We start from the raw sequence: 14,765 nt of genomic DNA, 5'->3' as shown, positions 1-14,765 counted from the left end.
TAGCGTTCGTGAAGTATTATGTTTCGTTACAAGTGTGAAAAGTGGATGAGTTCCGAGAGACTTGACTAATGCATGCTCAATGACGCAGTAGGTAAAACTGAGTTAAGTGGAAAGTGCGCATGCGTCAGAGAAAGCTCTAGTGTGTAAAATATCGCATTTCAATTGTGGGCATGCAGAAACGCCGTTTTACCTAGGCTCGCTCCACAAGCTTCGGAAATTTAACTTCTCAAGTAGGTGTTGGAAAAATGAATTACTCGTACTTTTTGAATTATTTAAAATAATGGCCATTGACGTATCTATAGACATCATCATTTATAGATCTTCTTTCCCAATCAAGTTTCCCAATAATGTTGCATGTAAATAAAAAACGAATGAAAACAACTGACAACTACATACAGCTGCTGTGTCTACTGACACAAAACCCAGCTGTTTGTAATTTTACAATGGTTTTCAAAGTGTAGTAACGAGGGGTATATTAAAAACAGACTTCTTTGCGTAATAATTGTACATCCTTTTACTTGTTATTTTACACATTAATAACATTACACGACAATTCAATCTTATAAACATAAAATGTTTACAATCTGAATATTACCACTCTAAAAAACCTATATCATCATAGTAAAGAAGTACTGTCCAGCCTTGGCTTTTTGGTTCAGGTCTTCTGTAAGTAAAAACCGAAATATTAATAACAGACCCATGCTGAGACGACCCCGTAGAGAAGGTTTATAAACACCTAGGTACATGTACGTATAACACATACATGCAAACACCTGCCATCCCACTGTTGCAAATTGTTTCTTCATTGTGTTGTTAGGTCGTGTGAATCGAAGGTCGTACGTACGATTCGCTGGTGCATGTGTGTTGAAGATAAGCAGCTTGGTCGGCGGTTAAGGCTAGCTCTACAGACCAACACTAATGAATGTACCAGCCCCCCCCCCCCCCCCACCCCGCCATAAGTCGGATTCAGCGTTCGTACAGCGATCGGTGGATTCAGCTTAACTAACTCGGCACACTGCTAAGGAAAGTACCGAGTCGAGAGCAGTGTTGCAGAGTGTCCAAGATAAAGTGAAGTGATATTGCTTGGTGTCGAGTATAGTCTGTCCTGAGACGCGAAGGAGGACGGATAGTCGGATTTCATACGCTACCACGGCTGAATCACGTTCAAGTTTTGAATTATCATTGATTTGAAACTATCGAGTGCAGTGTGATCTATATCTATATCGTGTATAATACACGTTTTGACTTGACTCGAATTCGGCCTTGTGAACAACTGTGACATACAAAAGGGAAACCGTTTGTTTTACCTGCATAACACGTGTGCTGACGATTTATTTAGTCGATGTCGTCAGTGCCATCCTATTTTACGTTATAAACTCGCCACGAGGAATTGACGCAAAGATTATGTTCTATTGTTTGAAAACGCCGGAATGATAATATTGTGTTCATCGTTTTGGACAAAGTGTAACACGGTTTATGGTACTATAGAAAATTCAAAAACTGCATCAGGAATTGGAGGTACACTCTGATAACTCCAAGACACAAGGATTAACTTCATCGGGCCTACGAATTAGGTATGGTTTTAATAATCTCTTTTTCGGAAATCTTCAATGGAAGTCCTACCTTCGAGTCACTATAATTAATCTACTAAAATTCCTCTCCAAATGGTTTGATAGTGAGCCAATCGTTTGTCACTACAGTAAGGAATGACATGCAATCTATAGTTGGAGACTTGAAAGAAGGAAACGAGGCTGAAGTTAGTAACCTGTTAAAAAATCGTTATTATCAGCCAATTTCAGAACGACTTTGAAGAACTTCGCTTATCATAATAATAGGATATTCTGTTTGTACTAGTTTACTAAATTTCGGACATTCCGAAAGGCGTGAAGTAGCGATTTTTTTCTAAACATGCATCGTTACTGACTTCATCTTTGTACAAGGAATGATACATTGGACTTGTGGGAACACCTGAGCGCTTTGTGTTGAGTTTGGTTTGAATAGAAAGGGAAAATGGGAAAGCTGAGAATGGTTCCTTTAGTTCTGTCTTAGAATATGAACGCTAGTATATACGTGGGGCTGTTTCTAAACTTTGACATCGCGCTATTTCCAGGTCCTCATAGGGGGGCCGCCTATTAAGCTTATTTTTAGAAAAGTCCCAGAAAGTTATTAACCCTTAGCTTAACTGCAGGGCGCGTAATTGCGTTGCGATGTATGTTTACTTTCAGGTTATGAGGTTTCGTAGACCGAATTACATAAAAATTTTGATGCTTTGTGTTCATTGCAATGCCCGTTATCAGTTCGTTTCAAAGTCATCCAGGTTTCCATGTAATCTAATCTGATAGGAACACGTTTATCTGCGGTCTCGTGAATTTAGTGAAAGTGTATTTGGAAAAATTCTGTTACGTCATTCGTAGGGATAATCGCTTACGGTATTTCATGCGAAATGAGCTCTGTCATCTGCAGATAACGATCACTCAGACTAGTTGCGTTTAAAACAATGGCCTGACAACGACCATTACTAGATCTAACGTAAGAAAGATTCTTAGAAGCACAAACGACTTGATTACATTCCAAGACGGGAGACGTGTTGTCGCAACGCGTGTTTACGCTTATATCAGTTTGCCACATATTGTTTTAAAGAGGTCTGATTTCGTTGGTGCGAAATACGCTTGCATTTTTGCTTATACAAGATCAATTTCATTCCTCGGGTTGTCCGCGGTCAAAAATTCATGGGCAATATTATTCGACTCTGAAATATGTTTCAAAATCTCTTATTACATAGAGATTATGTGTTTGAAAACTGAAAGGAGTATTTAAACATTAGAGTATGAATATGATACATTTAAAAAAAAATGAACAACAGCTTAGAAATTCGAAAAGCTATTGGTTGTTTGTTTGAAAATTATAGGTATAATGCGAGTATTGTCAGAACCATCCAAAGACTTTTTGCGAGAATTTATAGTTCCATTAACCCGCCTTTTTTTTTTACAACTTTTTATTCAATTGAACTAACTTCTTGGCAACAATTGCCAAGTTTTTTGGTTCTACGTGGTCCCTGAAATATTTCCAAGTTTAAAAAAAAACACCAAATTTATTTATTTATTTATTATAAAAATAGCACATGTAAACAAGTGATTGAAATACGTACTTTTCCTCGAAAAAAAGCATTTTTTGGTAATCTATTATGAAGATCTGAATAACAATTCTTACACAAACTTTATACACACCAAAAATTTTACAGAATTTTTTCAAAATTTGTCTTATTGTTCTTGCTTGTCCGCCATTTTAAATTTTCCAATTTCGAGTTGAGATTCGTAACCCCAAAAACTGTCTTAACCTAAAGTTTTATCAAAATTAACCAAAACTTTTTGAATTTCCTCCGATCATATCAGGATCCGCCATTTTGAATTTTCGAATTTCGAGTTCAGTTTCGTAATCAACGACCCCAAAAGAGCATGTATGCAAAATATCGAGTGAATCACATGTACGAAAAAATGAAAACATGAAAGGGTTAAGTAAAATTCTAGCGTGATCAAGACTGAAGTGAAAAGCTATGAAAACTGTTGGGGTAATGCTGGAAAAAGCAAACAAATATTTTTCTCTATTTCTATCCCGTCCAGTGCTTGTCCTGATGCATCGCGGTCTCCAGTAGAGTAAAGCTCAAGTATAACTTTGTTGCAGATACGATGAACAAGACTCAATTAGACATCGTCTTGGCGACGGAGCCGCCACGCTCGCCATCTGGCACCTCTTCCCATTCTCACATCCCTTTGCCGAAGGTTTCGTCTACGGTGCGACTCCTGGACCGATATCCACCCGCACGAAAAGAATCTCCGGAGAAGGTAGTGAACCGCAGAAGTCCAGCTCACACGACCTCTGTAGCTCTTCAGCGAGCCTCGTTCGAAAGGGGCGACACTTCACCGGTCCAATCTAACAATAAGTCTCGTTTGAACACTTCAAATTCACCAAACGAGTTCAGAAATGCCGAAGAGAAGACGATGTGGAGAACGAACTCGACGGAGGGTAAGAGGGTCGAGACCGTAAGAAGTACCCTGGAACTTGGTGATAAGAAACTAAACAGAAGTAACAGCTTCATGGAGAGTAAATGGAAGTCGAAGTACGAGGATTCGGAAAAACGGAGAAAGATGCTGCTGCAAAAGAGCGAATCTAGTAAGAATGACTTGATGACTATTTTATTAGTTGTAGACCGACACACAAATATTACTACGCATGCAAAACGTCGAATATTTATGCATCTACTGCATCGAATGAATGGATGCTACATAACAGAAAGTTACACGGGCTCAAGTGATTCTCCACTCGCAGACGTTACGTCACGAATACGAATTTGATTAAACAAGAAAGAGAAAAGATGATAAAAAGAATTCAATGAGGATCCACAGTCTTATTCAGAGTGTCGTAAAATATGTCACGGTATTACATAGACTGCCTCAAATCGAACCTTATCCGTCTTTTTACCATTATGTCTTTAAATTCGATGCCACGATGGTCCGTTTCTGTCGATGTGACGTCAATCAATTTAAATGGATGTAAAAAACGTGTGTGGAAAGCATGTTTAACAAAAAGTTCTGTGCAGTAGCCGATATTGTTTTTGATTGGAAGTAGAAAACAATGCTTTCATTGTACATTGTCACTGTCGCATCTTTTATCAAGATTCTTATCCAGATTATATAGAACTATAACACGCGAATTTAAAGGAGCGAAGTTTTCGTTTTGTGACACTGTTCGATTGCATCCGCGTGGGCGTGCCGAACGATGATCTCTATAAGGTCGAATACAGCTGTTTCAGGCACTCTTACTTCGTTGTCTTTAAGGCTGACGATTTCTGTGAAAAAATGAAAGATTTTCCGATCCCAAAAGTCCACATTTAAGATCGTGTGATAGCAATAATTGTACATACGTATGACATGAAAATATTCGTTAATTTCCTTGGAACTGATACACCATTAGGATGAAGTTCGAAACTTTAAAGCAATGGAACAATTACAGAATGTCTTCTAATCACGCTGTTCGAGGATAATTTAAAATTTGATAAGGCTCAATAAGGGAAAACCAATCCATATAATTTCGCAAACTCAATTCCTTGGAATTCAAAGTGTTTTTTTTATTTTTACTTCTGTAATTGTTTCGTGACTAACTGGTGTATCAACGCTATTTTCTGGTCCATTCCACAACGATTCAACCATACTCGAGCGTTAATAACTTTAAAAGTCGGAAGATATAAACCACGGCGCCTTGGCGTCCGGACGCTTGAATCAGGCCGATGGACTCGAGTACTGGTGAATCATGCCAAATATGCTAAAACCGGGGACATATAATATAATCGTGTTATGCAGCCACCAAAATGACTCACGGCGTACACCTTCTTCATACGTGCGATGGTTTTAACCAGTATAAAATTACTAATACACTTATTACCTACATTCTTTGTTTTCTTTTCAGCAAAAATATTTCATCGGCAGAGACAAGTGTAAATACTGACTGCTGCTGCATAATATTGGCATACCTTAATTCATTGGTATTTTGTTTATAATCCGTCGTGATGGTTGTTTGCTCAATTTGTTTTGCAAATAATCAACCACTGTGCTGACTAAGACGAGATTTAAACAATTGTAGAAGTACCTGGCGGCGGGGGAGGGGGGGGGGGGGGGGGGTTTATTTTAAAAGTTTGGCACATATTTTTACAGCAACTGCTGTATAATATACTTGACCGAATTAAGAATGTACCCATACGTTGAACAGATGTTTACTGTATAATTGCAGTCTGTATTTATAAAATTAATTGTTAGGTAAAATATTTATGTTTTGACAGTAGTGAGATTCGAGTTTTGTAACGTTTGATCGTAACCATGACTTGGTCAAAAGACGCGCCCTGGGTGTGGCCAGAGGCGAGTGTCATTATATGTATTTCATCACTAAAAATAATTAAGCCATACGACCACGTGTCCATGTGTTGATCAACCATCGTGAAGCCATGGGAATGTCAATTAAAATTGTTTACATTATTTTTGCAGATCTGAGGGATCACGCTGATTTGGAAAAAAAATACAATCACTTACAAAGGCAGAACAGTAGCTTGCAAGCACAAGTTGTAGACAATGAAGAGAAACTAAACAAGCTGCGAACAGGTAAGAAATTTTTATTGAAAAGCCTCGCTGATATGTTCGATCCGAATTTTATTTGTATGTAATAATACTAACGCGCCTTTTATGCAGCGCACGTAAAATGCATCACACATCGTATTGCACATGCACAGTTACACGTGTGAAGTATGTCACGGCAAAAGTTCACGTATAACTGCCGTGGCGACCTTCACAGAAAAATTAATTATACGTTTTATTTCTTCGAATAGTATCCGAAGCTGTTTGCAAGGAATACGAACAACTGAAACGAAAATATGATATCGAGACCGGAGCGATGCACCGAGCGATGCAACAGGCTACTCAGGTATGTCTATGAATCATTATCATAGGTAAGGAATGTCATGGATGAAGCATCAACGACACTATAAAGGGCTTAGCCCTTTGAAGCATAAACTTTTTTCTTGCAGTCAAATTTTTTGAAACTAGGTACTCGAGGGTCCCGAGGTCACTGATTTCAAAAATGGGGTCAGATCTGAGAATTTTTCTAAATTTAAAGTGGCAGATCTGATGTGACGGAATGAAAATGTTAAACTGTTCGGATTGGCTCGAAAATGTACAGTGAGAGGTTCTTTCGGTCACAAAATTTCAAGCGAATAAGATGAATTCTTTTATTTTCAGTCCGACATATTGGATCTGCCATCTTGAATTTTTAAATTCTGACATCAGATTCGTCTCCAGCAAAAACTCAAGATCACTGACTTCCAATTTTCTAACATTTGTTCTGTAGAAGAAAGCAGCTTCAACACTTTATTTATAAAACTCTGTTAAACATAAACGTTGCAAAAAAATGACCGCGATATTTCAAAAACAGAATGTAAATCTTGAATAACCGATTCAAAAAAGGTGTCTCACATATATAAGACGCTATGCTGCAAAGGGTTAATTTTCTGCTATTCAATATTCATTCCATTTTCCTCCAATGTGCGTAAATCATATCAAAAGAAATAACTATTTTTCTTTACTATTGATATTCTGTTACTGTTTTGATTTCTTACGATACCCGATAAATATAATTCTGGCTACAAGATGGAAATGGATTTTGTAACGGTAAGCAAAAATTTTACGATTGTGCGTATAAGTTCGTGTCCTGGGTTTTGTAACAATTTCAAATTTCGTCAGCGTAGGTCATTGTTGATGAACGTAGTTTTTCATTATTCACTTCGAGGTTTTGGCTGGGTCCAGTCAGTCATCTCCAGTTCAATCTTTAGCCAAAAAACGTTGATCAACAACAACCAAAAAATATAAACACAGAAAAAAAAATCTGTCAACTAAATGAACAGAATTAAACTTTGCTGATTGTAGCGAGAAAACGTAGTATTGAAAACCATAGATATTTGTACTAAATAGGTACTTTGACCACATTTTCTTGTAATTTCAATAACATATAAACCATTACTACAAGATTTTCTCAGTGTATCGACGGCATTGTGCCGATCAGTATTTGGTTCGTACTTGAAAATAGGCAATACAAAAGTACTGAAAGCTTATCATTTTCTAACACCGTGTGGATCTTGTTTGCATATGATACCATTAGATGCGCTCAATGGAAACAAGATCAAATAAATACGCTGCACTTGACGTCGAGAAGTTAATGTAATTTTTAACGTGAACAGATTTTAATTGAATACAATTTATTAACGTAACGTGATTATAAATTGGGCTTTGGTCGCATCGAACGGGTACCCAGACTTTTTCTTGCTCTTCTAAACCTGGTTGTCTACAATATTTGTTTTTTTTTTCAACATTTTAGTGGTACAAGCAAAACAGAGAGCTCAAAAGAAAGTCCCAGGTACTCGCGCAGAAGTTCCTCCAAGTCAACCCGGACGGTATTGTCGACATCGACATCGATATCTCCGATGAAGTTGATTCAAATTCCGATGATACGGAACAGCTGCGAGAAACCGTAAAAGGTATTGTGCGTGTAATTTGTAATCTTGATAAATTTCTCGACCTTATCTTGAAGTATATATAAATCAAAACGACGTTTCGGCACTGAGGGCCCAGAAAACTAAAAGAATATATTTATTCAATTGTTATAATCAAAAAAGGAAATGTTGCAAAACAATATTTTTCCTTACAAGCGTTAGCTCAGATATAAAAAAATGAAGAGAAATACAATTAAATAAAGTTGCATTCATTCTGGAAGAAACCGATTAAAACGGTGAAAGCTTGAAGACTAAATTCAGGTTTAACTCGATGAATAGAACTCAGTTCTCTTCGATGTTTGGTAAGCATTTCAATTGAGTAATATTTCGATTACAATGAATTGTGATGTGAGAGTAACCCTAACCTGCCATTCATCATAGATAATGACTTGGCCTCCACTGGATTTGAATAAGAGATAGATTTTACCTGTCGCAAAGCTACATTCTCGGCATCCAGGTCCGGCAAAGGAACAAAGAAATGTTGTAACTCAATATTTTTTCCTCACAACCGATAGCTGACATACGAAATTGAAGAGAAATCCAATATAGTAAAATAAACTTACTTTCATTTACGTAAAAGCCGCTTAAAAATTGTGAAAACTTGAAAACTAAATTCCAAAACGAAAAAACTACCGACAAGACCATTAAATTTATAAATACTGTAGCTCTGCGACAGGTAAAATCTATCTCTTATTCAAATCCAGTGGAGGCCAAGTCATTGTCTATGATGAATGACAGGTTAGGGTTACTCTCACATCACAATTCATTGTAATCGAAATATTACTCAATTGAAATGCTTACCAAACATCGAAGAGAACTGAGTTCTATTCATCGAGTTAAACCTGAATTTAGTCTTCAAGCTTTCACCGTTTTAATCGGTTTCTACCAGAATGAATGCAACTTTATTTAATTGTATTTCTCTTCATTTTTTTATATCTGAGCTAACGCTTGTAAGGAAAAATATTGTTTTGCAACATTTCCTTTTTTGATTATAACAATTGAATAAATATATTCTTTTAGTTTTCTGGGCCCTCAGTGCCGAAACGTCGTTTTGATTTTCCCTCTTTATTTAACCTTTGATATCGAGAATATTTATACGTAATTTGTAATGATTACATCAGGAATCCGAATAAAAAATTGAAGACTTTGTGTAAATCAGCAAAGACTGAGGATTGCAATAAAAATAAAAATCTCTTGATTGTGTTCTCAGAATTGAGCCAGGAGGTTGCCAGACTGCAGACAGAGTTGAATTCGGCGAAGCTTCAGGAATTCGAAGCTCAGGAACAGGTTACCCTGCTCTCCTCACAACTCGAAGAGGAAAGATCACTCCGTGAGGAAGGTGCGATTGAGATCCATCAGTCGATGCATCTACATCCTAGGAAATGTGGTAATCTGTGAATGACGATGATTGTTCATTCATTGCAGGTGAGGTTAAGATGAAGGAGTTCCAGAAGCAGAGGGAAAACATGGAACGAGTGACCCGGATGGTCGCTGACGAGGTTCAAGCCCTGAAAGAGCAGTGTGAAAAGGAAAGAGAAAACGCCAAGAATATGAAAATCGAAGCTGACAGGGTAAGTAATGGATAATATCAACTCTAGCATGTGGTAAAATCGAGATGTTGCACTATGAATAGCGTTGACTCCATTTTGTCAGTGGTTCCTTCTTAGCACCATACGCCATAGAGAATTTCCTCGTGTCGTAATTTATTTGAAGTAAAATATGGACTAGTAAAAATAATTGAAAGTGAATTTCATTAGCATTTTTTCCCCTATATTTTGAGCGTCTATGGAAGGGGTCTTCCAGCTGATTGACATCGATTTTCTGTGCTTCGAGAAAATCATTTGAAATTTTCTCCAAAAATTTGTTCTGATATTCTAAAAAAGAATCTACACAAGCGAGGTTCATTCATGTTTGTTTAAATATAATAAAAAAAATTTAATTGGTTGATTTCCATCCGGTAATATCATAGTAATATAGTTAATAAAGTCAAGCAATGATATAAAAAAGGAGAAAACAATGATCTATAAATTAGAGGATCTCTGCAGTATGATTAGGCGAGTTTAATCGAAACTTTTAATCGAAAATCGACGAATACTTTTTGAAAAGTTATTGGTAAAAATATTGTGCTTAGCAATTTTCGTTTATGCATCTTAAAATTTGAAACTTTTGCATTTATCAACTAATTTTTTTCATTATCCACCTGATACGAACTGAAGTATTGCAACAGGATTTGCTAACTATATTTTGGAATTCTTACTTGGCCGCTTTTTTAGAGGTAGCCAAAGTTTGCAACGCTTCGTCTAATTTGAATCAATCAAGATACGACTTATATCAATTTGCAATTTAAATATCCGTGCTTCTGACGTCACGCGCCATACTATGGCACATTGTCATATCCACACACGGTACAGACTCGTTGTCCGGTAACAGTTGACACGTACCATCAATGGAGTCAATAAGCGATGTTATCGAGTGTTCCATATTTAATCCAAGGACATAAATTGAACCATTAAACTGCTGAAATCTTGCCGAATGCAGTTTCATGTATCGATACAACATTATGTTATGTCGAAAATACGTGATTCCGCGTGTATACAGATACCTGAATCGGGTTGAAGAGGACTAAAAAGAATTAAATAGTTCGATTGAAATCGATATCTGACCTCTCCATAGTTTGTTCGTTTGGTAAAATGCGGGGGGATCTATTGGATACCTACTAACATGCGATAGAATGCTTTGGATATTTTTACGGTACACAAAATAAGCTCAAAAAGATTAGAATGGGATTAAAAATAGCAGAGTTCAAGTATTTTAAATGTTCCACCTAGAAAAGGTTCTCTTCAATTGTTGACATCTCATAGCTTGTGCACTACTGGAGCGAATAACATTAGTGGAGATTAAAAAAAAAATTTTTTGTTCTTCCTTATAATCGCATCAGTTCAGGAAATACTTCTTCATTTAACGTGAGCACGTTTTACACGTTTTCTATGCGTGTTTTTGTACTCAAAGTATCCTTTTCTTTGATGTTTGAGTGAGTCTGCGAATGCGCATGCGCGGAGTACTGAAAAGACCACTTTTAAATCTGAGGACTCTTTTCTGTACTGCGCGCATGCGCTGTCGCAAACGAATCCGACATTATACGACCCTAACCTGAATTCTCCGATTCCTACAACTCATATTCCAAACTTCTGCTCAGCCCAAAAAGACCGAGTTTGCCTCCTTGTTACACAATATAGATACTATTTTTTATTTTGTCGCACTTTAGAGTGAGCCAGACATTTCACGGTGAATTTTCTACCCTTCAAAAAGCATTCCCACGCATCTAATCATATTTGAATTGAATGCGCAGGCGCAGAAGGAGCGCAATGTTCTTGCACATCAGAGCTCGCTACTCCTAGCAGAGGTTGCGACGGATCCTGATGGACGATTATTGGCCGTCCTCCTGGAGGTTGAGTCCCTGAAACGTTCGCTAGAAGAGGAGCAGCAGCGTCATGTTGCACAGGTCCAGGCGCTTCAAGAGAAGCTTGATGAGCGAGAATCAAACGTAGAGTTCGAAATATTGGAAGAAAAACTTAAGCTGGCAGATACTGAGTTGGAGATTGCGGTACAGAGGTCAGAGTGTGCTGAGCGTTCGGTCGAGAGACTGGAACAAACGGTCAAGGAACTCGAGGAGAAGATCAAGGACCTTGAGACCAAAGCAGCACAACCTCCTGCACCTCCGCTACCTCCACCTCCGCCTCCGCCGCCGATGTTCGAATCGGCTAACGCGTCGATCAAACTGCTCACGCGAGAGAAAAACTCCACGAACAGTAATAACTCGGCGTTATCAGACATGGAGAATATGCTTGGCATCAATAAGAGACCAGCTGCGGTCGCTCAGCAACCAGGTAAGAGTTTCTAAATTAATGCGTTAATGTACGAGGTGTTCCATTTCAAGTGGAATGCCCTGGAAACATCTTTGAATACATAGATTTGAAAAAAAAAACTGTTTTGATAAAAGGTTTTGGGGTAACTTAGCGAGTACGCCAAGTAGAGGTCAAAGTTGTGAAATTTTTGATTGGAAACATATCGTTTTTACTAGATAAGAACATCGTTGGTTTTGAGACAAATTCATCAGCGTCGAAAACAATGTTGTCTTTAAACAAAACACGCTAATTTTCCACTGTTCATAAGCTTGAAAAGAATTATAGGACTACGAATTATCGTAGTTTAATTATTAGTGGCGAAAAATATACGAATTAGAGATCACCGTATTTAATTACAAAAGAAGTTTCTTATTAGATGTTTTACTTCATATGGACTCACAATCAGCGCAGCAAAAATTACACGAATTTTGTACGCACTGATGCAAAATTGACAAAATATTTCTTTCTGTTTATTTCAGCCATCGACGACGTAATTAGCCAGATAAAGGGCGGGAGATTCACGTTAAAGCAAACCGACGTAAGTATATACATACACATGTATAAATATATATGTGCTCCGCCGGTATATAGGCAATCACAGTTACTTCTCACACGCAATAAGTACCCCAACTGTGTCTTTAGTTGCCTATTTACCGGCGAGTGTCGATTGCATCGTTAACTCTCAAAGAATCTTCCCGGTATATTGACTTCTGATTAGAAATTATGATATATTTTATTTGAAGAAGTAAGATTAACTATTTTGATAATTGTTCATTTTGATAATTGATGAATAAATACGGACGCTCGCCGGTAGTTAGACAATCACAGTTACATCTCACACGCAATAAGTACTTCAAGTGTATCTTCAGTTGCCTATCTACCGGCGAGTGTCGTTTGCATCGTTAACTCTCAAGGAATCTTCCCGGTATATTGACTTCTGATTAGAAATTATAATATATTTTCTTTGAATAAGCAAGATCAACTATATATATGATAATTCTTCCAGAAACAGCGTGATGAAGAGCGAAGACGCAGGCAGGAAGCTGAAGCTGCTCCCCCTGCGGTCTCAGAAATGCTGACCATTTTGGGAACAATGAGACGGAGAGCCAAGCCCACTCGACAATCATTTCAATTTTCTGAGTCAACTGCGTAGCACAAAGAAGAGGAGCACTTTTCCGGTTATTGCATAAAATTATGTCTTTTGTGCGTAAGACTAGGCGCTCTCGTTTTTCGACTTATGATACGTTCCAATGCTTGCCAATGGGAATCGCGCTATGAGACTAATTTACTTGAAGATATTTTTGGTTTTTGTATCGAAACGTATAATTGTACTTGGGCCATCGATACTTGTTCCAAGTATTATAGGTATTACAAACGTATTACATCAGGAGAAGATTGGTCCCGAATGTAGAAAAACTTATTTGTTTACTACTGAGTTTTGTGAGTATGTGCGATATATTTGTTGTTGTTTCAATTTAGTCGCGGTGAGCCTTTGGAGAGAACATGACACTTTTTTATGGACAAGAATGATCTGATTAACGGACAGAAAATTGTGTGCGTGTGACTCGCAAGTATTGAAAATAGGATATCGGAATACAAGTCGAAGTGATAAAAAATTTTGATATAAGTGCAGATTTTCACATCCTGCAGCTACCTTCTTGCTGTATTTGTTTGCGAAACAAATTCCTGACGATGTATTAAACACGATATAAATATTAATACCGTTGTGTTTAAGCATGTTCACGTTGCGTATATTATATTCTTTGATAATTAAAGTATCTTTTTTAATAATTCTCTCTCATCAGGAAATTGATTTTCATTCTGTCTGATAACAATCTAACGTACTAAAATGATTGTCGAAATCCTGTTCAGCAAACTGTATTATTGCTGACAAATACTATTACCCTGCGAATGGATGAGTTTTATATCACATCCGCCTCCTCGACTTAACCCAAAACAAATAATTATGAGTTTAATTGAAGTGGAGTGCAGCGTAACATATGGCGCATTCAGCAATAGTTCGGAGGCCCATACGATTCACGAATTTTCACCGGACGTTCCTTCCGTCAGATTATACAATTTCGGAATCTCCGCGAAGCATCATCCACATGACGGTTAGTGTTCGCGTCATCGACAACATAACGTTGAGTATAGTTACTCAGAGTGATGCACCAATCAATTTTAAAGGGGAAGAAGTTACCATAAGACTTCACTTGAAAGAGGATTAAAATGCTGACGTACAACAACGCAATAATATAATCAGCTACCCGGGGCAGTTTCACTCAAGTTGCAGTTCGGAATACCCCACGTGATTCCATCGATTCGGAAAAGCTGTCGTTCTTACGATTATTGGAGAAAAATCAACCAATACAGATGTGCTTCAAATCTTGGTTGTTGCATCTACTTAAATTTAAAATGCAAGTTTGGCCCATCAGAATCGCAACACAATTTGAAAAACCGAGATATGTAATATTTGCATTGCAATCAAATAGAAAAGAAGACGTGGATAATCACACAAGTTATTTTGATCATTGCAATTTGCGAAACGTTAAGCTGTTTCTGAACAGCGATTCATATCCTTATAAAAATCTAAATATAAGCTGTAAAAATGAGCAATTGCTCTGACATACGATATGAATGCAAAGTTTCAGCAATCATATTATGCAACTGAGAACAGGCTTATTTTAGATATGCAAACCGCATTACCGCAAATTTAATTTCAGGAAAGGAATTGATACCTCATTCACCAGGTTTTCAATATATTTGAAGCT

General features: G+C 37.4%; 1 protein-coding gene across 2 annotated transcripts; it reads left to right on the top strand.

The window, feature by feature from the left end:
* The first annotated feature begins 1,016 nt into the window (after positions 1-1,016).
* Positions 1,017-13,657, top strand: LOC124408176 (shootin-1-like). Of its 2 annotated transcripts, none has more exons than XM_046884933.1 (10): positions 1,017-1,174; positions 3,681-4,170; positions 6,036-6,149; positions 6,374-6,468; positions 7,915-8,074; positions 9,300-9,428; positions 9,515-9,660; positions 11,439-11,976; positions 12,474-12,532; positions 13,007-13,657. In XM_046884933.1, exons 2-10 carry the CDS (start codon positions 3,687-3,689, stop codon positions 13,145-13,147), a joined length of 1,866 nt encoding a protein of 621 aa, XP_046740889.1. In that variant the 5' UTR covers positions 1,017-1,174; positions 3,681-3,686; the 3' UTR covers positions 13,148-13,657. The 2 variants fall into 2 exon arrangements, with proteins under 2 accessions (XP_046740889.1, XP_046740881.1); XM_046884925.1 differs by having other exon boundaries at positions 13,001-13,655.
* Positions 13,658-14,765: the final 1,108 nt, after the last annotated feature.

This window comes from Diprion similis, chromosome 1 (assembly GCF_021155765.1).
Source record: "Diprion similis isolate iyDipSimi1 chromosome 1, iyDipSimi1.1, whole genome shotgun sequence".
Lineage (NCBI taxonomy): Eukaryota > Metazoa > Arthropoda > Insecta > Hymenoptera > Diprionidae > Diprion > Diprion similis.
This window is presented reverse-complemented; position numbering and strand designations above follow the sequence as displayed.